Source organism: Diabrotica undecimpunctata, chromosome 1, assembly GCF_040954645.1.
Source record: "Diabrotica undecimpunctata isolate CICGRU chromosome 1, icDiaUnde3, whole genome shotgun sequence".
Taxonomy (NCBI): Eukaryota; Metazoa; Arthropoda; class Insecta; order Coleoptera; family Chrysomelidae; genus Diabrotica; species Diabrotica undecimpunctata.
Window position 1 is genome coordinate 81898569 of NC_092803.1, and position 27003 is coordinate 81925571.

General features: G+C 34.1%; 3 protein-coding genes across 3 annotated transcripts in view; 2 read left to right on the forward strand and 1 right to left on the reverse strand.

Annotated features, from left to right (window-relative positions):
• LOC140450847 (disintegrin and metalloproteinase domain-containing protein 10-like) overlaps positions 1–27003 on the forward strand; it is a 942961-nt gene that overhangs the window by 172726 nt on the left and 743232 nt on the right. The window lies entirely within an intron of this gene.
• LOC140442355 (uncharacterized) lies at positions 12914–19687 on the reverse strand. The gene is made up of 3 exons (XM_072533431.1): positions 19661–19687; positions 18388–19543; positions 12914–12970 (listed from the first exon to the last, which is right to left on the reverse strand). The coding sequence occupies exons 2-3, from the start codon at positions 19411–19413 to the stop codon at positions 12914–12916; spliced, it is 1083 nt and encodes a 360-aa protein (XP_072389532.1). The 5' UTR covers positions 19414–19543; positions 19661–19687.
• LOC140442361 (uncharacterized) overlaps positions 20244–27003 on the forward strand; it is a 35335-nt gene continuing 28575 nt past the window's right edge. Inside the window, exons 1-2 of the mRNA XM_072533437.1 lie at positions 20244–20283; positions 20401–22213. Coding sequence (XP_072389538.1) covers positions 20531–22213 — 1683 coding nt within the window. The 5' untranslated portion in view covers positions 20244–20283; positions 20401–20530. The remainder of the gene's footprint in view (positions 20284–20400; positions 22214–27003) is intronic.

Below are 27003 nucleotides of genomic sequence, written 5' to 3' on the forward strand. Positions count from 1 at the left end.
AAAAAGATATTTGTATAAAAATTATAGAAATGTATAACGATTAACGATTAAAGAAAAATAAAAAAGTATCCAGCAAAATAACTTGCTGATATCAATGTAAAATTTGCAAAATAAAGGGTGTAACTGTAAAATATCAAATAGAGTGTTTAGATGTTGTTTTAATTAAAATAGTTGACTTCTATGTCATTCATATACTCATATATCTTTAATATACTCGTGGAATATACTTTTAAAAATTTTGATTCGAGGATGAAGGAAATAAAAATAGACGGTGAATAGCTAAAGGAATGACAAAAAAGTTGATTTAGAAACTTTTAGAAACAAATGACAATGTTAGTTTAAACATTAACATATCAGATTAAAATGATGATAAATGAACTGTACACTCAGCATATCTACAGCAACACAAAGAAAACAGAACTGGTAGATACTGTTGTTTTTTTAATAATATAATTTATTGTTTTTATTTATTATCAAAGGTTCTACACTTATAACACTTACAAGTTTATTTAAAGTCTTTATTTGTCCAATATAACTAATTTATTTCACACTAATAATTATCTAATTTATCTACATTTATTACAATACGTGCGTCTAATCTGGCAATATCTACCTCATATTCTTGAAGAGCCTCATCTTTCTTCTGTCTTCGATTTTTAAGCTGCGACTGATATACATGCTCCAAATGTTCGTGGCCATATCGCATATTTAACCTCTTCTTCAGTTGTTCGAAATCATCCGTCTCCTCTACGGCTATGGTCTGAAGCACATCTAAGGCATCTCCTCGAAGAGCGATAGTCATGTTTACAGCCTTTTCTTTTTCAGACCATCCATTCGCTCTTGCGGCTGATTCGAACTGTTTCATGTAGTTGTTTCATGATGATTTTCCGTCGAAAGTTGGGACTTTAACATGAACAGAACCTCCACTTCCTTCAAATTTCGGCCGTGTTTCCAACTTACATTTCGTCTCGTCTTCTTTTGTCTCTACTGTAATTGGATTGTTTCCTCTCTCTGCTGTCCCTGTTTCTTCCATCTTCCTTTCCATCTCTTTCATCTTTTCTTCGAAGGTCTACATATTGGCAGCAACTTGGTTTTTTAACGAAGATATTCTATCGTCGAGGGCAGACATCTCAGCAGTGACTTTAGAGATGTTAGCAGAAACTTTGCTTTCCAGATAAGAAATCTCGGTAGAAACTCTATTTTCTAAAGAAGCGATGTCGCCGGAAACTTTCGAAATATCGCCAGAAACTTTGTTCTCTAATGATGCGATGTCGCCACAAACTTTGTTCTCTAATGATGCGATGTCACCAGAAACTTTGGCTACATCAGAAGAAACTTTCGAAATATCGTCAGAAACTTTGTTCTCTAATTTCGAAATCGACGAGATGACAGCATCTTCAAATATATAGGTTTCCTCCAAAGCGTTCTTTAGTCGTTGGACTAACTCAGCCTTTTTCCGGTAAAAGCTAATTCTCTATCCTCGAGATGTCTTCTTAAATTTGTAACTGTGAGCTCATAAATCGTAGTCATTTTCACAATTTATTTTATATCCCACTTCTGAACACCACTGTTGTATTTTTATTAAACTAATTTATTGTTTTTATTTATTATCAAAGGTTCTACACTTATAAATAACACTTACAAGTTTATTTAAAGTCTTTACTTGTACAATATAACTAATTTATGTCACACTTATAATTATGTAATTTATCTACATTTATTACAGTACGTGCGTTACATTTTAAAAACTCGACGCGATGTTCAAAACTAACTGTTATTCAAAAACTGAAAACTCTCTACATAAAATGTCCCATATATACTAAATATCCGTTATTCGAGAATTTCCTTCGAATAGACGAGAAGGTCACTCAAGAACTGGTCTTTCAGCTGAGCGGCGAATTCGCTAGAATTCGGTCGACGAGCCTTGCTGAATGATCTCGAACGCCATGGAACTGGTTTTAGCGTAGGGGTCCCTTGGATATTGCCTACTAGAAAAATACTTATTAGAAAAACATGTTTACAGTTTTGAGTCATATTATGCGTCATTATTTATCGTAACATTGCCCCCCTCTTAAAAGATGGTTCCTCCTGGAACCTTGTCGGGACTGGAACTGGAACGGTATACTGGTATCGTCAACTGGACCTCTTTTACAACTTCCAGTTGTATAAAAATGACAAGGGGGACGGTTTTCTCTCCGCACCAGTAACTATGTGGATTGCAACAGACTAACACCTGGACTTCGGTGTCTTTAAAGATCTCCTCCACCATACTTCAGATAACCCTCGAATCTAATTGGCGGCACTCTAACTTTGGCATGGCTAACTTTTGCACGTCGGACTCTAGTACGTGCTCTCTCAATTGAAGTAAGGCTTCCCATACATCTCGGTAGGTAGGTTGGTCACGGGCAGTGTCTTTTGTTACCAGGTAGAAAAGGTAACGTGATGCATCTTGGATTTTCAAGACTTTCCCGGGACCATTGAAGTTCTGCAACTCGACCGAACTTCCTTCGAAAAACGGATGCTAACCCTGGTGCGTCTTTGATAATGGCCGGGATGGTAAGGGCCAGTGAGTAGTTATCGGGAAGCGCGAGTAGATCTTGCTTTTCTTCAGTGGTAACACCATGTCTTGCTTTACCGGTGCCTCTATAGGCCCCCATGAATTCCTCAAACGTGAGGTCAGACACATCTTGGACTTGGTTTACTTCCACTTCTTCATTTACGTCGTGGTCACCTTCGAAAGACGCCAGCCGGTTATGGTGTACTATCATCGGCTTTCCCCTCGGAATCTTGCTTATTCGGTAGATGACATCGTTAATCTTCTCCATAATGAGGTATCGACCTTCCCAAAACTGCTGCAATTTGGGAGAACAACGTTTTCGCTTTTTGGGAGTATAGAGCCAGACTTTGTCCTTCTTCTTAAAGCACCCCTTTTTGGCTTGTGTATCGTACCGTTTCTTTATTCGGTCGCTAGCGATCTGAAGATGGGAACGGACCAACTCGTGTACATCGTCCATTCTTCTTCGTAATTCAATTACATAATCTTCACCTGCTACATCTTGTCCAGGTCGACACCCAAACTCTAAATCACAAGGGAGTCGCATCTCGCGTCCGAATAGGACCCTGGCTGGTGTCTGGCCTGTTGATTCGTTAACAGCAGATCTGTAGGCCATTGTGAAGAACGGAAGATATTGGTCCCAGTCTCGCTGATGATCGGACACCATCTTTGTCAAATACTTGCCAACTGTCCTATTCATCCGTTCTACCATATCGGTGAAAAATGGTTCTACCATATCGTAACACAACTAATAAATATCTGGAGTGTGAAGAGTAATATAAAAAAAAACTAATGTTTTACATTTAGAAAGAATTACTTTGTGAGACGAATGTGAAGACGAAGAAATAAAAAAAATAACAGGTTTCCTATAGGCAGAATATGTAACAAAAATGACAGACGGTAGGTGATTATGGAGGTTATTAAAAAGAAGACCACGTAGGAATTCGGTAACGTAAGAAAATAATTTACACGAGACGAAAAATAAAAACTTGATCAGAGTGAGAGTAGCGAATGATATTCTGATGATGACTGGATTCTTACTATTTGTATCAATAAACTCAATTTTGATATTCTTTACACTAAATATTGTCAAAAACATTTTATTTTATTCCTAAAAAAATTTATATATTTTTGTCAATAATAATTCAGCCTGCGAATGACTAACCTCGTTAAAATTAAACTTCTTCGTTCTTAAACCATTAAACTTTGTGGCATATGTAAAACAATTTGTCATAAAACATTACCTACTCTTTTTTGCAGTTAATCAAATTTGTGCATTTTTGGGTAGGTACTGTGGCAACTAAAGCCTTAACAAAATTTTAATACTCTCTCTTAAAACCGTTTTTACACTCTAGAAGTTTTATTTTGTTATCGAAGGTTCTTAAAATTGTACGATTTGCTCGTAATTTCTACGGCTTATTACACAAAAGGTGTTTCTAGTCAAACGGAGCGCAGGATAAGGACAAACGTTTATCGGTTTCTTCTTCTTGGCGTCGTAAAATGCATTACTTAATTAAACTTTTATGTTCCTTTCTTATTAGTAATCACACGAATGTCTTTAATCTTTAGTTTTATTTCGCTGTTCAACTTTAATACTATGCGGCGTTGCCAAATCATTATATTTCCTAATAAACTGATTATTTTAATAGATTATATTATATAGAAAGAATTTATTGACTCGTGAAAAGAGACTGTTTGAAGCGTTCTCAAACTTGAACATCTATAGGCTTTTCTATCACTTTTCTAGTAACAGTCACAGTAATGGCATTTCTCAATACCTTTTACACACTTTATTTTCTATATAGAAACTATTTAGAGAAAAAGAGCTTTAATTATTTTCAGCAGCAGAAATAATCAAACTGATCAACGAAGAATATATACAAATACTAATGGATTTGTACTCCATATACAATAGGAACTATTCCTAAAAAATGGGTAAAGTCTACGTTCATCCCATTATTCAAAAAACCAAATAAGACATTACCGTGATAAAATTTGGCTTCAGTGATGCTTTTTAAAAAAGAGAAGCCTTGTTTTTCATAAATATGTTGATCCAAAGGTGTATGCATATAAATCAACCAGTGTACGTCTACTTTTTAAACTATACAAAACTTTCGATAAAATTAGACACGACCACCTCATACAACCAGTCCAACGAAAGAATTTTGATACAGAGGTCATTAGAGTTATTACCGAACTATACTATAATTAATCAGCTGTATTGATGATGTGGAAAGAGCTATCAGATTAAATTAAGGAGATGTGTCAGACAAGGATGCATATTATCACCTATCCTATGCAAGATATCATCGAAGACGCGATAGAGGGATCAATAATAGGCAATTACTATTTTAATGGGAATTATTGACTATTATTTCAATTTCCACTTCAGAAATTGTTGTCAAAATACAAACATTAATAAATTAAACACATTTTGTTTTATTTTCTACTTGGTGAAAAATTCTTCTAATAATTCAATTTTATCTGACTCTTTATATTGACAATTCAGATATATAATATATATTTTAAAGTAGAAGACTTTAAATTAATATTGCCATTATTGCTGAGTTGCGTTTCTGGGACGACTTTATTGTAAAATAGTTTATTCGATTACATGAAATCAACTTTAACTTGAGAATATCCGTCAGAAAAAATAAAATATGTATTTTTTTTAATTCATCATCATCATTGGCTCCACAACCCATGGTGGGTTTTGGCTTACTTACTTACTTACTCCTTGGCGTTACAACCCTTCGTGGGTTTTAGCCGACTCGACAACATGCCTCAACTGTTTTCTGTCTTGAGCAACCTCCATCCAATTCTCCACGCCCTTAGTGCTTAGGTCTCCTGCTATATTATCTCGCCACCGGAGACGAGGGCGTCCACGTGGTCTCCTTCCAGTTGGGACTTCCTCCCACACCAGTCTTACTGTTCGTTAGTTAGAATGTCTTCTGAGGTGTTCTGCCCATTGGAGTCTTCTGGACTTTATTTCCTTTATAATGTTGGCGTCTGGGTAAACCTATCAACAATTTTAGATACGCCAATGATCAACGGAGAAGAAATAAAACAAGTCCAAAAATACAAATATTTAAGATCAATAATTAACGACAACAACCACTATACCGAAGAAACTAATTGAAGGATTTAACAAGCAAGATACGAATTTACCCAAATAAAAAACGTTTTGTGTAACAGAAATTCGTCTATCATCAATCGAATACTATCAAATTTAGAAATTTGTAATATTTGGACCATGTTATCCCTGTTTTGCCCGACGGGACTCTGAAGTCCCAAAATTTTAAATCGTTATGATTCTCTTATTACAGCAAAAGTTGGCGCAATTCCTGACGGGACTGACGTGTACAACGTTTGTCTAACATAAGAAAATATTTCACCGAGTGTATTCGCTGACAATCGTCGGCAATCGAATTTATTGTAACAGTAACTGTTGATGGTGGACGTTTGTTGATGCAAACACAATTATTCATGTTTTTGCGAAATTTTATTTTTGAATCAGATGCAATACACTTCAGGGTAAGCACCAATAAAACGTTTATTTTGTTACGATGATAATTACATCCCATATTACTATCCAATGCGTTGGGACTCTCAAGTTTCGTCAGGATTCAACACATGTTTTTATTTTATATTACTTAATTTTAGAATGGCAAGTAAATGGAATGATTTTATGACAATGAAAAGGTTTTTATCAGAAAACGAACTAAATAACTGACAATACAAATTCGAGACCTACCAGATAATGTCGAAATTAGTGGATATGAAGACCGCGATTCTGACGATAATGAAATAAAATATGTTTGTCCATCTGCAGCTGAAAAAAGTGAATTAATTGAAAATTATGTAGGTGAGATTGAAGAATCAGGACTAGGAGAAGCTGTGGTTGAAGACGAACTAAATGAAAGAGTTGAACCTATTGAAGCTAACCGGAAATGGCATAAGAAAGATGTCATAGAAATTACTCAAAGTTACTACTTAGAAGAAGGAGCAGTGAGTCCAGAGTTAGCAGGATACACAACACCTACATATGTTTTTGTTATACTAATCGGAGATATTATGGAGACGATTATTTATCAAAGTAATTTGTATGCAATGTAGAACAACAAGGTACTGAATATGAAGGAAGGTGAATTACTGGCCTTTTTAGGCTGAACTTTCTAATTGGGTATGAGTATGAACTTCCTTCGTGGAAAATATACTGATACTTCAAAAGACTTATGTGCCTCTTGTTTTGAAAACCATGTCAAGAAATCGTTTTGAGATGATATTAGCAAATCTACATGTCAACGATAACCATCAAATTTCCGAGGACAATAAAGATAATGCACTTAAAATTCGACCTATGATAGATACTCTAAACAAACAATTTACTATGTGTACAAGAAACCTTGTGTGAATAAAACAGCTTGAATAGCTTGAAACAATATACATAATCCGAAAAAGCCCATTAAAAGGGGCTACAAATTATGGTCTGTTGCAGACCAAAATGGTTTTATTTTACAGTTTGACTTATATCAAAGCAAAAACGAAAAATTTACAGACAGAATTCGAGAACTATGGTTTAGAAAATACTTTAGCATCTGGTACAATTCGTAAGAACAGGAAGGAAATGTTTCAAAATGTAAAAGTAAAACAATTGCAGCGCGGAGATTTTGATTATAGCTATTTTAATACTTACATTGGTTATTTTGTGTGGATGGATAACAAAGCAGTTCACATTGCAACTAACTTTCATGGGACAGACGTAAAACATGTTTCCATGGTTCGAATATAAACTTACCATGCCCCAGCGTTGTGGACGACTACAACAAAAATAGGGGCGGCGTTGATATTGCCGACCAACTACGTAGATCATACTGGGTAAAGAGAAAACATGTAAATGGTGGCACCGTTTATTCTGGGGCATGTTGGACATTGTCTTTGTCAGTTTATATATTATATACAATGAACTATTCGAAAAATTCAGCCAGCTGAATGCAAGAAGATCGGTTGCTATGGGACTTTTAACATACGCCACTGAAGCAAAGAAGCGAGACTCCCGAAGTTTGTAGTCATCTACACCTAACAAAAGGAGAAAGTATAATTACAGAGCGTTGGAGAGCGTTAGATTAGGAAATTTAAGAAAACATTGGCCTGTTTTTGCCACCAAGAGGGGAAGATATAAATATTGCAGCTCACTTGCAATAGAGTCTAGACCTCAATCAAAGTGTTCATTTTGTGGTGCCTATTTGTGTTGTAATACAAGTAAAAACTGGTTTGCGATAAACCCAGTCCTACTTCGTTATAAGTTCTGTCTAAGAGTAATCATGTATAAAAAATAAAAAAAAGCTTTAATTTTTAGCATTGTTTTATAGCAACAGAAATCGCTAATAGTTATCTCCTGACAGAATCTCCTATCCTAATTCCTGACGGGACTTGTAAATTCTATCTCTGGGAAAAGAGTCTGTAGCAAAAATAATTAAAAAAAAAATTATGCTAAAAATTATTTTTTTTTGAAAAATTTTAATTTGGAGAAAAAAGGGTTGTGAGAGGTGGGCGCTACGAACTACAGTTGATTATGCAGTGGAAAATACAACGACGAAGAAGAGGTAGAAGACGCGTTTTCCGTTATGATGATGGTTGCCAACCGTCTGAGGGGAGACGGACAGAAATAGCAAAGCAAAGGACACAATTTGCTATTCAAAACTTAGTATTTGAAATAAAACATATATATATATATATATATATATATATATATATATATATATATATATATATATATAAAACATATATATATATATATATAAGAAAAAGTAGTCCAAAGTTTTTTGACTAGTTTGGAAAAAATATATGTAAATACTTTTTTCTTTTTGGGTGTGGTAGTCAATAAAACAGAGATTAGCTAAGGCGTACTATTTATTCTGAATCCAAGCTTTCGGTGGTTTTTTGCCATCTTTATCAAGGTCTACAAAGAAAATTACTATGTTGTAACAATTTGAATGGTGCCAAAAAAAAGGCTATAAAAAACTATAAAAAACTTACCCGAATGTAAGATTCGTGGCATAAACAACAACGTTAAATAACATGATAATACTGAAGTTGCAACTAAACTTAAAAATGTTACTGTTAAAAAAACACTTTAAAAATTACTAAATACGTTAAAAGTTAAAAACAAAATGAAGGACGACATGTTAAAACAGTCGTCGTTGCAGGCTTGATTTCAGTCACATTTCACGAGCAGAAAGAGAAAGTGGGTGGACAATTATTGTTTAAATAGTTAGGAGAAAATACAAAAAACAACTTTGAAAATAACGTCTCACCAAATACTGTTTATGAATTTTGAGCACTACCAACTGTATTACCAACTTGAAAATAAGCGGGAAATTAAAAATGTTATTTATAACATAAGCAATCGAAAGAAAATAGTATTTAGTAAATAGGTTTAGAAAAAATAATAACTCAAACAAAATAAAACTAAATTAGTAACTGAAGTTTGATCACAAGTATTCAATTAATACTGAAATTTTAAAAAAAGAAAAGAAACAAAGAAAACTCTGAGATGCAAAATAGCTCAGTCAAAAGTCAATATAAAATTGTAAATTTTGCTAAGATTCTGGATCTCAGATCTCTTATTAAGATTGTTATTATCACTCTTGCTGATATGTACCATCTCTAAGAAAGTTCTCTTAAATTTATTTTTCTCTCTGGCTAATATTTTTACATTGTTGAAATCTATCTTATGGTCTAGATCGATAGTATGCTCTGCTAAAGCACAAGTAGGTTTGTTTAATCTACAATCACTCTTATGAGAAATAATACGGCTAGACAGATTCCTTCCAGTTTCACCAATGTACGTGGATGGACATTCAGTACATTGAATGCAATAAACAACATCTGTAGTCTCTAGAGTGGTTAGGGGTTGTTTTATTTTGCTATACAGCTGACGTATGGTTTTGATGTTCTTGTTTGGTTAGCGCTGAGAAACACTGGGATGACATATCAATGCACACAACCCTTAACTTAGCTAATATCAAAAAACTCATTTCTTTGGTTTTTGACTCTAATGTGTTTATTTTTAATGACTGTTACTACAAACAAGTCTTTGGTACTCCAATGGGTTCCACTATTTCACCAATACTGTGCAATTATGTCTTAGATGACTTGATTGAAGATTGTTTGCAACAAATCAATTTTGAAATACCATTCATAAAGAGATATGTGGATGACTTAATCTTGGCACTATCTGCAGACTCCATACATTCTACGTTAAATGTGTTCAACCAACAAAACCCACACTTGCAATTCACGTGCGAGGAGGAGCGGGAGGGATCTTTGCCTTTCCTTGACATGAGATTGCATAGATGTGAGGATAATGTTGTGAAAACACAATGGTATAGAAAACCCATACGTAGCAATAGATTCATAAGCTACCACTCTTACCATCCTCCTAGGATGAAAACTAATTTAGTCCTAGCGATGAAAGAACGTGTCAAAAGGTTATCTCATCCGGATTATCTCCAACATGATCTCAACCTCTGACGTAATATTTTTGTTGAAAATTCATATCCTCTAAGACTGATTAATAAATTAATTTTTAATGTTCCCTTTGTTAATAGAAACAACAGACTTACTATGTCACAATCAGTGCCCTCAGCACAAAATAATTCTGCTTCAACAAGTATGTATTTTTATGCCCTTCCATATATTCCAAAACTAACCGTTGAACTCACTAAGATTTTTAAAGACTTTAAGAATATCAAAATAGCTAACAAGAACATCAAAACCATACGTCAGCTGTATAGCAAAATAAAACAACCCCTAAGCACTCTAGAGACTACAGATGTTGTTTATTGCATTCAATGTACTGAATGTCCATCCACGTACATTGGTGAAACTGGAAGGAATCTGTCTAGCCGTATTATTTCTCATAAGAGTGATTGTAGATTAAACAAACCTACTTGTGCTTTGGCAGAGCATACTATCGATCTAGACCATAAGATAGATTTCAACAATGTAAAAATATTAGCCAGAGAGAAAAATAAATTTAAGAGAACTTTCTTAGAGATGGTACATATCAGCAAGAGTGATAATAACAATCTTAATAAGAGATCTGAGATCCAGAATCTTAGCAAAATTTACAATTTTATATTGACTTTTGACTGAGCTATTTTGCATCTCAGAGTTTTCTTTGTTTCTTTTCTTTTTTTAAAATTTCAGTATTAATTGAATACTTGTGATCAAACTTCAGTTACTAATTTAGTTTTGTTTTGTTTGAGTTATTATTTTTTTTAAACCTATTTACTAAATACTATTTTCTTTCGATTGCCTTATGTTATAAATAACATTTTTAATTTCCCGCTTATTTTCAAGTTGGTAATACAGTTGGTAGTACTCAAAATTCATAAACAGTATTTGGTGAGACGTTATTTTCAAAGTTGTTTTTTGTATTTTCTCCTAACTATTTAAACAATAATTGTCCACTCACTTTCTCTTTCTGCTCGTGAAATGTGACTGAAATCAAGCCTGCAACGACGACTGTTTTAACATGTCGTCCTTCATTTTGTTTTTGACTTTTAACGTATTTAGTAATTTTTAAAGTGTTTTTTTAACAGTAACATTTTTAAGTTTAGTTGCAACTTCAGTATTATCATGTTATTTAACGTTGTTGTTTATGCCACGAATCTTACATTCGGGTAAGTTTTTTATAGTTTTTTATAGCCTTTTTTTTTGGCACCATTCAAATTGTTACAACATAGTAATTTTCTTTGTAGACCTTGATAAAGGTGGCAAAAAACCACCGAAAGCTTGGATTCAGAATAAATAGTACGCCTTAGCTAAGCTCTGTTTTATTGACTACCACACCCAAAAAGAAAAAAGTATTTACATATATTTTTTCCAAACTAGTCAAAATAATATACGTTAATATACGACCAAACTGCGTAGTCCAAAGGGTTAAAATCGCATGACCGAGGAGGCCAATGAATCGGAGCTTCTGCAAATCTACCAATCCATCGATTCGGAAAATGATTACTTAACCAATTACGACACCTTCTATCAAAGTGTGGTGGAGCTCTATCGTGCATAAAAAATAAAGATCTTCGCTCGTTTAGCGTTAATTCTTCTAATATCTCGAATAAGGAATTGTTTAAGAAATCAAGATACCTATCACTATTTAAATTTTCAGGTAGAACATGATAACCTATTAATTTGTTACCTAAAGTTGCTGCCCAAACATTAACTTTAAATGAGTGTTGGTAATGTGATACCCTTTTGACTCGTGGATTCTCATCACACCAGTAGTGTGCATTATGGGAGTTAAACATACCTTGTCGCGTAAAGGTGGCCTCGTCCGTAAAAAGAATGCATTTTAAAAAATTTGGATTGTGGGCTGTCCTTTGTTGCAATGTTTCACAAAAATCCACTCTAACCGGTAGATCATCTGGCAAGAGCTCTTGGACTTGTCTGTAATGATAAGGATGTAATTGCTGTTCTTTCAGTATCCGCCAAGTACTTGAAGAAGAAGTATTTGTTTGTCTTGCTATATTCCTTACGCTAACTGTTGGATCTTGATCAAGTAAATTTAAAATATTATTTTCTTTATTAATTGTTCTTGTTGGTCTTGGTCTACCAAAATTTATTTTATTTGGTCTCACATTCCCAGTTTCTCGACAACGTCGTTCAACGGCTCTAAATGTTTTTTTACTTGGTAAGTTTCTTCTAGGAAACTTTTCTGCATAACGTCACAGCTGCACTAGAACATCCTAAACATTCGCCTAAGGTTAATAACATGTCAGTGTATTCAACATTTGAGTACATTTTGATTTGATTTTACAAATAACAAGGTTTCAAAACTCTAATTATTGTTGATTTATCGTCATAACAATCAATAAATGTCAGATTTCCATGGCACACTCAGCAGCATCAATTATTACTTTATAATTTTCAAATCAAAATATTCCGAAAACGGTACACAGTATCGAGTTTTACCAAGAGTACCTTTTTCGTGTAAAATTGAATGATGTTTAAGTTTACTTGAAATTTTGATTAATAATTATCCTCTTAAAAAAGTTATATTGACTAATACTTAGTACGATCCGTGTAACTAGCGCCCTCTATGGGAATCAGATATAAAAACAAATTCATGGGATGTATCAGCTTCCAAATATCCATAGCTTCCATATATATATATATATATATATATATATATATATATATATATATATATATATATATATATATATATATATGTGTGAAGATAGACACACCGTATTTTCAGAGGAAGTCTTAATGTCTAGACACGATTTTTATAAAATGCCCTGATTGCGTGTTCGAGATAACTCTCCCCTTGTTACTCAGTCAATTTTATGTCGTTTTATCGATACAGCCATTAACTTTAGCATCTGTTAATTTTCCTTTCGGCTATTAGTTATAAAAAACTTGATGTATAAATATTTTACAAATTAATTTATATAATTTACGCCGTACACAAAAAATGCATTTCGTAGGGTTACACTAGAGGTGCAAATGTTACACGAAGGTATCAAGATTTCTTAAAATCGCCTGTCTTTAGAGAAAAAGCCATTTTTCTTTTTGTAGGTTCACGACTGTTATTGATCGTTGCATAACATCTTGGCTACTATATTCTTTTTCTTCTTACGTTACCATATCCCAAAAGAGATTAGCAATCAGTACAGTTAGATGATGCTACCGACCTTCACTTAATGGAAATGCAGTGAAACCATTTACGATGGTTTCTTACGATACGATTTTTCGTCTTGCTTTCAATCGCTTTACCTCTAGTTTACCAAACATGATCAGCTTAAATACGGCATACTCGCTATCATGGCTTTATTGATAGTGGCTTATAGCTATATAGTCGATTATTTGTACCATTATCTGGTACCATTATCTGTACCATGTATCATTAAGTTTTTAAGCTTTGATGTCCTCTATGTATCAGTATCACGTTTTCATTGGTTCTTTTCATCTATGATCAGATGTTACCAAATGTGATGGTACCAAAGTACCCTACCATAAGTCTTGTTATTTTGTTTGTCATTTTTACAACTTTACTTAAGATCGTTCTATTTATCTTTTAATTCCTACGGTTAAATCTCAGCTCTCACTAGTGTTACTGCCTTTATATACGATTTTATTTACCATGTCCATAATTGCATTTCTAATTCTAGTACTGTTAACCTGTATGTAATTTTGTTTGCTTAACATCAAGCATGTAGTTTTCTTAATGTTGAGTTTTAGTCCATACTAATCACAAGTCTGGCTTACTATATTCATTTAACTTGGAAAGTTCTCACGGCGGCTAGCCAGTATTAAGGTATGGTCGGCTTATCGGATGTTGTTTACGGTCACACCGTTAACTACAATACCTGCGTGTATTGTCTTTATAAACTCTTTCTTAAATATTTCTCCTAAATACGAGTTGAAGAAGGTCAGAGTATATAACTTTATCTCGCCTCTCTTTGTATAACTTTGCAACTCGGCAATTGAACAGCATACTGTGGAATAAAACAATTCCGAGAGAAAATAAACAGAGAATCTATAATAGCATTGTCAAAAGCATTGTTACATATGGAATCGAATTATGGCCACTAAAGGAACAAGCCATAAAGATTTTGGAAGCAACAGAAATTTATTATTGGAGCAGAGCTGCCGGTAAATCAATATTAGACAGTACGAAACGAGAGTATTTAAGAAATCATAGGCGTTAAACATAGAATAACAGAGGACATCAAAATCAACCAACTAAGGTTGTACGCGCACGTACAAAGAACGGATGACAATTGAATCTCAAAAAAAGTATTAAACTGGACACATCAGGGAAGACGAAAGAAGTGCAGACCGAGATTAAGTTTTAGAGAAGTAGTCGACAAAGATCTAAAACCGAGAGGAATAGAAGAGTACCTTCTGAATGACCGAGATCACCTCTTGTCAAACAAACATTTAAACATCTGTTTTAACACATTTATTAACGTTATTCCTTCTTCTTTGTCTTGTTTTATGATGACTATCCCATCTTCTCTAGGTGATTTATTGTTTTTCATTTCCGAGAGAGCTTTTTTTATTTCCTCTGTTGTGATATCTGGGAAGTCTTCTGGGATGTAGGTTAATTATTTTTGTTAATAAAACTGAAGAAAAAATTTGCAAGTTATTTTTTTGGACAAAATCCTAATGACAAAATGGAATAAGCAGATAATATATTAACGATCTAACGAAACATGTTGGAACGACAAAGCTGACAACAGCACTGACTAAACTAGTGCAAGAGATAAGAGGATGGCATAAAGCACGATTCTGTATGATTATCTATCAAGATCCCAGCAATTATTACACTCGTCTTCTTAGTTCACTGCGTCTTATCGTTCATTGCTAGTCAATTAGTAGTTTGTGTTACCCATTTAAACCAGATATTAATAATTAGCAAACCATGTTAAAGCACACAGTTAGAATACCGTTTTGTTCAATGCTATGAATTTTTAGGTTTTACACATTTTAACTGTTTGAACTGTTTTGTGTATTATTCCAAAAATTATTCACTATATAAACTTTTTTTAAAATTAAATTCTTGCTATTTTTGGTCCATTTTGCCATTTGTTTATTGCCTTTTACAACTTGTTATCCAGTGTTTTATATAACAAATAGCATTTTTTTTAAAACTTAGTTTGCTACTGCTCTGGTAGATTAAATTATTCAGTTTTACGTCACGAAGTCCCTGAGATAGGCGGATTACTGGCATGTGTCTGTTAAAAACGTTTGAAAAAAAGCAATTTTAAGCCAGAGCATCCTTCAAGGAGCGTCATTTCTCGTAGATCCAATAAAAATACGTCTTGTCGGTTTGTCTATGGTGACGTGCGTCGCCTCAAATTATTCACTCGTACATAAAGAAGGATTTGGATGAAAGGGTTATAAAATAATAAAATGGAAAAACAAACTGCAGAAATAAAATTCATACTTTAATTTAATATTAGTTTTCCATTTTTCAGTTTTCTGTAGATGACATTGTTGAGAAACATAATATGCATCAACGGCGTCTCAGTACTTAGTATACTGTTACGATAAAAATCCTGGCCTAAAAATAACTGTAAAATATATGATGACTAATATTCTGTTTTGTTGTAGAAATTTCGCCGGAGGTTCTAGATTCAAATTATGGTGAATTCTCCAACTAGATGCTTCTCGATTTTTCGATGCAAGACAATGCGATCTTTCGATGCTGTTCTAGTATATCAGGATTTCGTATATAAATACAACATTTTTATATGGAGGGCCAGTTAATTCTCAAGACCCGCGCTCGCGAATTTGTTACGTACGGATATAATAAATTATTGTTAGATAAGTTAATATAAATAAAGAAATAAATTAAATCCGTAAGTGTTATAAATATTGAACCTTTTAATAAATTCACAGCAAATGGTGTCAGGTGTGGGGTCGAACATAAATTAGACTTATAATAATAATACAAGTGAATATAAAATAAATTAAATAAATATAAGGTTGAATGCTCGAATAAATGAACTTTGATCAGATAAAAGGCATATATCGAGCACAGTTTAATTAAATCTTGCCCAAGTACTTTCGATCCCTAGATCATCTTCAGGGGCATCTGAAATAAGCCAAGAAACGTTTTTTTATAACCAAAGAAATTGATTAACTTCGATAAAAACTCGAAGTTTTATGGTTGAAAAAAGGTTTTTTATATGATTAACGTTTATAGACTTACTTCGTCAATTGTGGCCTATCCGGCAAGAACAAGATGTCATAAACATATAATTGTACATTACACTACACTACAAATAGACAAACAAACACTTTAAAATAATTTTAGGAAGGCTACATTGCTTGAAGAAGTCGGAGACAGAATGGCTCCTGATCTAACGGAAATGTTGGGGTGACATGTGACAAATGACAACTTGGATGAGCAGTCACAATCATAGATATGTGATCTGCACCTTTTACAATTCTATGAAACTAAGTATTGACCAAAAGTCCAACTGACACTACTATAGGAGGTCACTGATGCAATATAAAATTATATAGAATATTTTTAAGTAGATTGAATAATCCAAATCTCACACTCAAACATGTCTATAATAATTAAGGTGTTAGTTTGAGAGCAACTGAAATAGACGAAAAGTAAGAATGCAAGAAGCGGACTAAACAATATGTTAAACAGTGGGTGGTTGACTACAATAAAATGGTCTACCAAGCACTATCTGTAATGTAGAAAGGAAGAGATCTGACCATGTAATTAAAATACTAATAATTGAAAATCAAAATGGAAAGCAAAATATATAAATGGGGTGTAATCCAAGTAGTTCAGTTGAACCCACAGTCAATGGTATAACTATAAAATTACTATGGATGTGCTCAGTGCAGGAAGTCTAAACAGTCGAGCTGGGTCCCCCACGAGGTGAAGCTGTAATAAAGTTTTTAAAAATAGGTTTAAATTTAGTACAATTTAAATTAATTTGAGTATTAAGACAGTGAGAGTTTTCATTCGTTTCCCTTGTAATTTCCAAATCTTCCAATAAATCCAACTCCATATAGTTTTTCTTTCTACTAATGTCATGTAAGATAGATGAACCAGTGTTGATGTTAAAATTGTGTTTACTGGATAATAAGTGTTGACCAAAACTTGAAGAGTTTGGTCTTTTCAAATGTTCTGAAACTCTAGTGGATAACTTTCTAATGGTTCTACCTACATAAGAGGCATCACAATCATCACATTTTAATTTGTAAATACCACTTTTGTCAAGTGTGTTCATCCTATCTTTGGTGTTGATTAAGAAGGAACCTAAGGTGTTGTGTGACTTGAAGGAAATTTTGATGTTATCGATTGTAGAAGTAAAAAGTTTAGATATTTTATTGGAAATGCTGCTAATATAGGTGAAGGAGAAATATCTGGTGTTATTTGAAGCAGTAGGTTGAAGAAAACATTGTGATGAATATGCAAGCTTTTCTGCAATTTTTAGTTTAGCTCTATTTAGAAGCTTATAGATAATGTTAGGATCATAACCATTATTGAAAGCAATTTGTTTAAGAGTGTTAAGTTCTGAATTAAAATTATCATTAGAAAGTGGAAATTTGAGTAACCTATGAATGTAACTGTTGAAAGCAGCCATTTTGTGTTGGGTTGGATGATTAGATGTATCATGTATAACATGATCTGTTTGGGTAGGTTTTCTGTAAATATTGTACTCTAAAGAATCTTTATTACGGGAAATAGTCATATCCAAGAAGTTCAACTTTTTATCAGATTCTGGTTCCAGAGTAAAAGAGATGTTGGGATGGAGGTTATTAAGATCATCCAGAATCTGTAAAGCATCATCTTGGGTTCCCTGTATGAGAGCTATACAATCATCAACATACCTTGACCAAAAAACTATTTTGTTGTTGTTGTTAACAAACTTCTGTTCTAAGCTGTCTAAGAAAATGTCAGCCAGAAAAGGTGATAGTGGAGATCCCATTGCTAAACCTGTTGGTTGTTTGTATATTTTTTGATTGAATTGAAAGAAGTCCTGATCCAGACAGAATTTAAGTATAGTTAAGATAGCATCTTTGTCTTTTGCTGATATGTTGCAATTGTCTAGAAGATTGTGTACTAAAGGTAATGTTTCATCTCTTGGTACAGAAGTAAACAGATTGGAAACATCAAAAGAAACTAAATAAAAACCCACTTCTATCCTAATGTTATTTAACCGTTCTATTAGATCTAAAGAATTTTTGATGGAGAACTTAGGTTTAAAATTAGTGATAGACTGAATTGTGTTGTAAATAAACTCTGATAAAATAGAAACTGGAGTATTACAAAAACTTACTACCGGCCTTATGGGACAATTGTGTTTATGGATTTTAGGAAGTCCATATAACCTAGGTGTTATAGGATTAGATACAATTAACTTTCTGTTGTTATATTTAGTAATAGTATCATTAAACAATTTGACCATTGCTTTTGTTTTATTAATAAAGGTGTTAAGTGGATTTTTTTCCAAAACTACAAAACTGTTATCTGAAAGAAAAGATTCTACTTTCTCTATGTATTGAGTTTGTTCTAAGATTACAACACAATTACCCTTATCAGCCTTGCTGAGTACAAGAGAATCTCTATCAATTTTTTGTTTAATTGATTTTAGCAAATCCTTTTGTTTTTTAAAATTATGGTGATTTCTATGAAAATTGCGTTTGTACTTACATTGTTGTTGTTGAAGTAAGCTAATGCAAGAGTTTCTCAAATATTGTTTAGTATCAGCATTGTTAGTCATACCTTCTATTAGAGTGTCCAGCTCTACCGCAAATCCTCCCAGCACTGAGTCACTTAACCTAAAATTCTGACAAGAAAACTTAAGGCCTAATCCTAAAAAATACAGTTCATCCTCTGAAAAGTTAGTGTTACTTAGATTTAAGACTCTAGGATGAAATTGATGATCTGAAAACTTATGCAAAAGTGTTGAGGTGCTTCTCTGTTGTTTTTGCAAAATCAAACGGTTTAATTTGTTGGTAAGATTTCTCTTCTTGGTGGATTGTAAGCGAGAGACCTCATCTTCTATGTTGTTAAAGGAGTCGTTGACTAGAAACCAAGGATGTTGTTGCAAAATTTGATCATAAGTAATTTTAAGATTGACGTTAATATGGTGAAGTTTGGTATAGTGCTTCTTAAGTTCTCTTTTCAGGATCTTTTTCTCCAAAATCTGTTTTTCTTTATCGGGTACATTTTTTGATGTTTTGACCTTAGCAAAAGTAGGAGTGACTTGATGTGAAATGCACTGTCTAACGAACCAAATGTTCAAGAATATGATCATTCTCTTGCAGGATAGTCTTCTATAAGTATCAACCAAGACTGCCATAGTCAATAAATAAATATAAGGTTGAATGCTCGAATAAATGAACTTTGATCAGATAAAAGGCATATATCGAGCACAGTTTAATTAAATCTTGCCCAAGTACTTTCGATCCCTAGATCATCTTCAGGGGCATCTGAAATAAGCCAAGAAACGTTTTTTTATAACCAAAGAAATTGATTAACTTCGATAAAAACTCGAAGTTTTATGGTTGAAAAAAGGTTTTTTATATGATTAACGTTTATAGACTTACTTCGTCAATTGTGGCCTATCCGGCAAGAACAAGATGTCATAAACATATAATTGTACATTACACTACACTACAAATAGACAAACAAAAATGTTTAATTACATGGTCAGATCTCTTCCTTTCTACATTACAGATAGTGCTTGGTAGACCATTTTATTGTAGTCAACCACCCACTGTTTAACATATTGTTTAGTCCGCTTCTTGCATTCTTACTTTTCGTCTATTTCAGTTGCTCTTAAACTAACACCTTAATTATTATAGACATGTTTGAGTGTGAGATTTGGATTATTCAATCTACTTAAAAATATTCTATATAATTTTATATTGCATCAGTGACCTCCTATAGTAGTGTCAGTTGGACTTTTGGTCAATACTTAGTTTCATAGAATTGTAAAAGGTGCAGATCACATATCTATGATTGTGACTGCTCATCCAAGTTGTCATTTGTCACATGTCACCCCAACATTTCCGTTAGATCAGGAGCCATTCTGTCTCCGACTTCTTCAAGCAATGTAGCCTTCCTAAAATTATTTTAAAGTGTTTGTTTGTCTATTTGTAGTGTAGTGTAATGTACAATTATATGTTTATGACATCTTGTTCTTGCCGGATAGGCCACAATTGACGAAGTAAGTCTATAAACGTTAATCATATAAAAAACCTTTTTTCAACCATAAAACTTCGAGTTTTTATCGAAGTTAATCAATTTCTTTGGTTATAAAAAAACGTTTCTTGGCTTATTTCAGATGCCCCTGAAGATGATCTAGGGATCGAAAGTACTTGGGCAAGATTTAATTAAACTGTGCTCGATATATGCCTTTTATCTGATCAAAGTTCATTTATTCGAGCATTCAACCTTATATTTATTTATTGACTATGGCAGTCTTGGTTGATACTTATAGAAGACTATCCTGCAAGAGAATGATCATATTCTTGAACATTTGGTTCGTTAGACAGTGCATTTCACATCAAGTCACTCCTACTTTTGCTAAGGTCAAAACATCAAAAAATGTACCCGATAAAGAAAAACAGATTTTGGAGAAAAAGATCCTGAAAAGAGAACTTAAGAAGCACTATACCAAACTTCACCATATTAACGTCAATCTTAAAATTACTTATGATCAAATTTTGCAACAACATCCTTGGTTTCTAGTCAACGACTCCTTTAACAACATAGAAGATGAGGTCTCTCGCTTACAATCCACCAAGAAGAGAAATCTTACCAACAAATTAAACCGTTTGATTTTGCAAAAACAACAGAGAAGCACCTCAACACTTTTGCATAAGTTTTCAGATCATCAATTTCATCCTAGAGTCTTAAATCTAAGTAACACTAACTTTTCAGAGGATGAACTGTATTTTTTAGGATTAGGCCTTAAGTTTTCTTGTCAGAATTTTAGGTTAAGTGACTCAGTGCTGGGAGGATTTGCGGTAGAGCTGGACACTCTAATAGAAGGTATGACTAACAATGCTGATACTAAACAATATTTGAGAAACTCTTGCATTAGCTTACTTCAACAACAACAATGTAAGTACAAACGCAATTTTCATAGAAATCACCATAATTTTAAAAAACAAAAGGATTTGCTAAAATCAATTAAACAAAAAATTGATAGAGATTCTCTTGTACTCAGCAAGGCTGATAAGGGTAATTGTGTTGTAATCTTAGAACAAACTCAATACATAGAGAAAGTAGAATCTTTTCTTTCAGATAACAGTTTTGTAGTTTTGGAAAAAAATCCACTTAACACCTTTATTAATAAAACAAAAGCAATGGTCAAATTGTTTAATGATACTATTACTAAATATAACAACAGAAAGTTAATTGTATCTAATCCTATAACACCTAGGTTATATGGACTTCCTAAAATCCATAAACACAATTGTCCCATAAGGCCGGTAGTAAGTTTTTGTAATACTCCAGTTTCTATTTTATCAGAGTTTATTTACAACACAATTCAGTCTATCACTAATTTTAAACCTAAGTTCTCCATCAAAAATTCTTTAGATCTAATAGAACGGTTAAATAACATTAGGATAGAAGAGGGTTTTTATTTAGTTTCTTTTGATGTTTCCAATCTGTTTACTTCTGTACCAAGAGATGAAACATTACCTTTAGTACACAATCTTCTAGACAATTGCAACATATCAGCAAAAGACAAAGATGCTATCTTAACTATACTTAAATTCTGTCTGGATCAGGACTTCTTTCAATTCAATCAAAAAATATACAAACAACCAACAGGTTTAGCAATGGGATCTCCACTATCACCTTTTCTGGCTGACATTTTCTTAGACAGCTTAGAACAGAAGTTTGTTAACAACAACAACAAAATAGTTTTTTGGTCAAGGTATGTTGATGATTGTATAGCTCTCATACAGGGAACCCAAGATGATGCTTTACAGATTCTGGATGATCTTAATAACCTCCATCCCAACATCTCTTTTACTCTGGAACCAGAATCTGATAAAAAGTTGAACTTCTTGGATATGACTATTTCCCGTAATAAAGATTCTTTAGAGTACAATATTTACAGAAAACCTACCCAAACAGATCATGTTATACATGATACATCTAATCATCCAACCCAACACAAAATGGCTGCTTTCAACAGTTACATTCATAGGTTACTCAAATTTCCACTTTCTAATGATAATTTTAATTCAGAACTTAACACTCTTAAACAAATTGCTTTCAATAATGGTTATGATCCTAACATTATCTATAAGCTTCTAAATAGAGCTAAACTAAAAATTGCAGAAAAGCTTGCATATTCATCACAATGTTTTCTTCAACCTACTGCTTCAAATAACACCAGATATTTCTCCTTCACCTATATTAGCAGCATTTCCAATAAAATATCTAAACTTTTTACTTCTACAATCGATAACATCAAAATTTCCTTCAAGTCACACAACACCTTAGGTTCCTTCTTAATCAACACCAAAGATAGGATGAACACACTTGACAAAAGTGGTATTTACAAATTAAAATGTGATGATTGTGATGCCTCTTATGTAGGTAGAACCATTAGAAAGTTATCCACTAGAGTTTCAGAACATTTGAAAAGACCAAACTCTTCAAGTTTTGGTCAACACTTATTATCCAGTAAACACAATTTTAACATCAACACTGGTTCATCTATCTTACATGACATTAGTAGAAAGAAAAACTATATGGAGTTGGATTTATTGGAAGATTTGGAAATTACAAGGGAAACGAATGAAAACTCTCACTGTCTTAATACTCAAATTAATTTAAATTGTACTAAATTTAAACCTATTTTTAAAAACTTTATTACAGCTTCACCTCGTGGGGGACCCAGCTCGACTGTTTAGACTTCCTGCACTGAGCACATCCATAGTAATTTTATAGTTATACCATTGACTGTGGGTTCAACTGAACTACTTGGATTACACCCCATTTATATATTTTGCTTTCCATTTTGATTTTCAATTATTAGTATTTTAATTACATGGTCAGATCTCTTCCTTTCTACATTACAGATAGTGCTTGGTAGACCATTTTATTGTAGTCAACCACCCACTGTTTAACATATTGTTTAGTCCGCTTCTTGCATTCTTACTTTTCGTCTATTTCAGTTGCTCTCAAACTAACACCTTAATTATTATAGACATGTTTGAGTGTGAGATTTGGATTATTCAATCTACTTAAAAATATTCTATATAATTTTATATTGCATCAGTGACCTCCTATAGTAGTGTCAGTTGGACTTTTGGTCAATACTTAGTTTCATAGAATTGTAAAAGGTGCAGATCACATATCTATGATTGTGACTGCTCATCCAAGTTGTCATTTGTCACATGTCACCCCAACATTTCCGTTAGATCAGGAGCCATTCTGTCTCCGACTTCTTCAAGCAATGTAGCCTTCCTAAAATTATTTTAAAGTGTTTGTTTGTCTATTTGTAGTGTAGTGTAATGTACAATTATATGTTTATGACATCTTGTTCTTGCCGGATAGGCCACAATTGACGAAGTAAGTCTATAAACGTTAATCATATAAAAAACCTTTTTTCAACCATAAAACTTCGAGTTTTTATCGAAGTTAATCAATTTCTTTGGTTATAAAAAAACGTTTCTTGGCTTATTTCAGATGCCCCTGAAGATGATCTAGGGATCGAAAGTACTTGGTCAAGATTTAATTAAACTGTGCTCGATATATGCCTTTTATCTGATCAAAGTTCATAAAATAAATTGTGAAAATGGCTACGATTTATGAGCTGACAGTGACTAATTTAAGAAGACATCTTGAAGACAGAGAATTAGCTTCTACCGGAAAAAAGGCTGAGTTAGTCCAACGACTAAAGAACGCTTTGCTAGAAGAAGGACTAGATCCAGAGACTTATATATTTGAAGATGCTGTCATCTCGTCGATTTCGAAATTAGAGAACAAAGTTTCCGGTGATATCGCATCATTAGAGAACAAAGTTTCTGACGATATTTCGAAAGTTTCTTCTGATGTAGCCAAAGTTTCCGGCGACATCGCTTCGTTGGAAGACAAAGTTTCTAACGAGATTTCTTCGCTGGAAAGCAAAGTCTCTGCTAACATCTCTTCGGAAATCTCTAAAGTCACTTCTGAGATGTCTGCCCTGGACGATAGAATATCTTCATTAAAAAACCAAGTTGCTGCCGATATGTTAGCCTTCGAAGAAAAGATATGGAAAGAGATGGAAAAGAAGATGGAAGAAACACGGACAGCAGAGAGAGGTAACAATCCGATTACAGTGGAGATAAAAGAAGACGAGACGAAATTTAAGTTGGAGACACGGCCGAAATTTGAAGGAAGTGGAGGTTCTATTCATGTTAAAGTCCCAACTTTCGACGGAAAATCATCATGGAACAACTACATGAAACAGTTCGAATCAGCCGCAAGAGCAAATGGATGGTCTGAAAAAGAAAAGGCTGTAAACCTGACTATCGCCCTTCGAGGAGATGCCTTAGATGTGCTTCAGACCATAGCCGTAGAGGAGACCGATGATTTCGAACAACTGAAGAAGAGGTTAAATATGCGATATGGCCACGAACATTTGGAGCATGTATATCAGTCACAGCTTAAAAATCGTAGACAGAAGAAAGATGAGGCTCTTCAAGAATATGAGGTAGATATTGCCAGATTAGTACGATATGCTTATCCAACAGCTCCCGAAGACATGATGGAAAAATTGGCCGTTCAAACGTTTATTGATGGTCTTCGTGATCATGAAATGCAGAGAACACTACGATTAGCTCGTCACAAGACGCTGGTTCATGTTTTATCCGCCGCCCTCGAATACGAGTCAGCTACGCAGGCCTCTGGCGGTTACAATAAAGTTAGGACTGTAAAAGAGGAAGGAGATGAAGATAAACTTGACCAGCTCTTTAATTTGATGAAAAGCATGACATGCAAGAAAAAGAAGACCATAAAATCAAGAAACTCACCATCAGGAAAACCAGAACGAGTCAACCTTAGGGGGGCAGCTTCGACCCGGAACTCTTCCAAAGACCCTCTTATACTAATAGCTTCTTTGAAATGTCGTGAAGATAGTGTATATGTAGATGGAGACATAAATGGTAAAAAGCATACGTTGTTGGTGGATACCGGAGCTACCAGAACCATTATACGCCCAACAGTTATAAACAGCCGTAAGAAACTGTCACCAACGAGGTTGCGACTTCGGACCGCTACAGGTGAAAATGCCAACATTCATGGAGAAATCCAGGTACAATTGGGAATTGGAGCAGAAAAGTTTGTCCATACTGTTATAGTTGCTGACATCGAAGAGGATGTTATATTAGGAATGGACGTAATGAATATGCATGGATTCCAATTGGATTTTAAGAATAAGGTAATCAAAGTTGGCAACGAGGAGGTATTTCTCCATCCACATAATGACAACACTGTGCAAGCAGCCGTTAAAGAAGATACAGTCGTGTCTGCGAGAAGCGAAACGATCATAGTAGCGCGGCTACAGGGAATTGTGGACGAAGGGAGACCTGTTATGATGGAGCCTTGGAACCACGACGATGAGGTTGGCCGTGGAATCATAATTGGAAAAGAATTGGTGACTTCGGCTAAGGAAATTCCTGTGAGACTTATCAATGTCAACGACTACCCAGTGACCATCAAGAAAGAGACAAAGGTAGGAACTTGTGTACCTGTGACATCCATAATCCGTCAGGCGACAACATCTGATAATTCCAACGACAAATTCGACCAAATGGTTGCAGTTGCAGGACAGTCTCTAAATCAGATGGAGAAAAGGAAATTAAGGGAATTTCTTCGGCAGTATCGTGATATTTTCGTACCGAAAGGAGGAAAGACGGGAAGAACTACCGTTGTCAAGCATAAAATTGATACTGGTAATGCTAAGCCAATTCGTCAAACAGCTCGACGATTACCACAGGCGAAGAGAGAGGAAGCTGAAACGATTGTTCAGGAAATGAAGAAAGACGGGGTGATAGAACCTTCTACGAGTCCATGGGTCTCTCCGGTGGTCCTGGTTAAGAAGAAAGACGGAACGACGAGGTTCTGTGTGGATTACCGTTTGCTGAACAACGTTACCAAGAAAGATAGTTATCCTCTGCCTCGGATCGATGACACATTGGACACATTGGCTGGAAGTAAATTGTTTTCTACTTTAGATTTAAAGTCTGGATACTGGCAGATAGAAATGGACCCAGTCGATAAAGAAAAGACAGCCTTCACCACAGGATCTGGATTGTGGCAATTCAACGTTATGCCATTTGGACTTTGTAATGCTCCTGCGACATTTGAGAGGCTTATGGAAAATGTGTTGAGAGGGTTATCTTGGAAAACATGCCTGGTTTATTTGGATGACATAATCGTCTTGGGGGAGACATTCGAAGAACATCTGAAGAATTTAGAAAACGTTTTTAATCGACTTAAAGCTGCCCAATTGATGTTAAACCCCAAGAAGTGCCAGCTATTTCAAGGTAAAGTCAATTATCTGGGTCATATAGTCAGTAAAGAAGAAGTGGCCGTGGATAAGGGAAAAATCGATTCCATTAAGGAATGGCCAAAACCAACTGACAAACATCAAGTGAGAAGTTTTCTTGGACTATGTACTTACTACCGGAGGTTTATTAAGAAGTTTGCAGATATCGCTAAGCCATTAACGCGACTTACGGAGGAAGCAAGAGATTACCGCTGGGATACAGACTGCCAAAATGCCTTTGAGACCTTGAAAAAGCATTTAATAACAGCACCAATTTTAGGGTATCCACTGCCAGAAGGAGAGTTCATCTTAGATACAGATGCAAGTAATGTGGGAATTGGAGGAGTGCTGTCTCAGATTCAAGGAGGACAGGAACGAGTCCTCGGATAT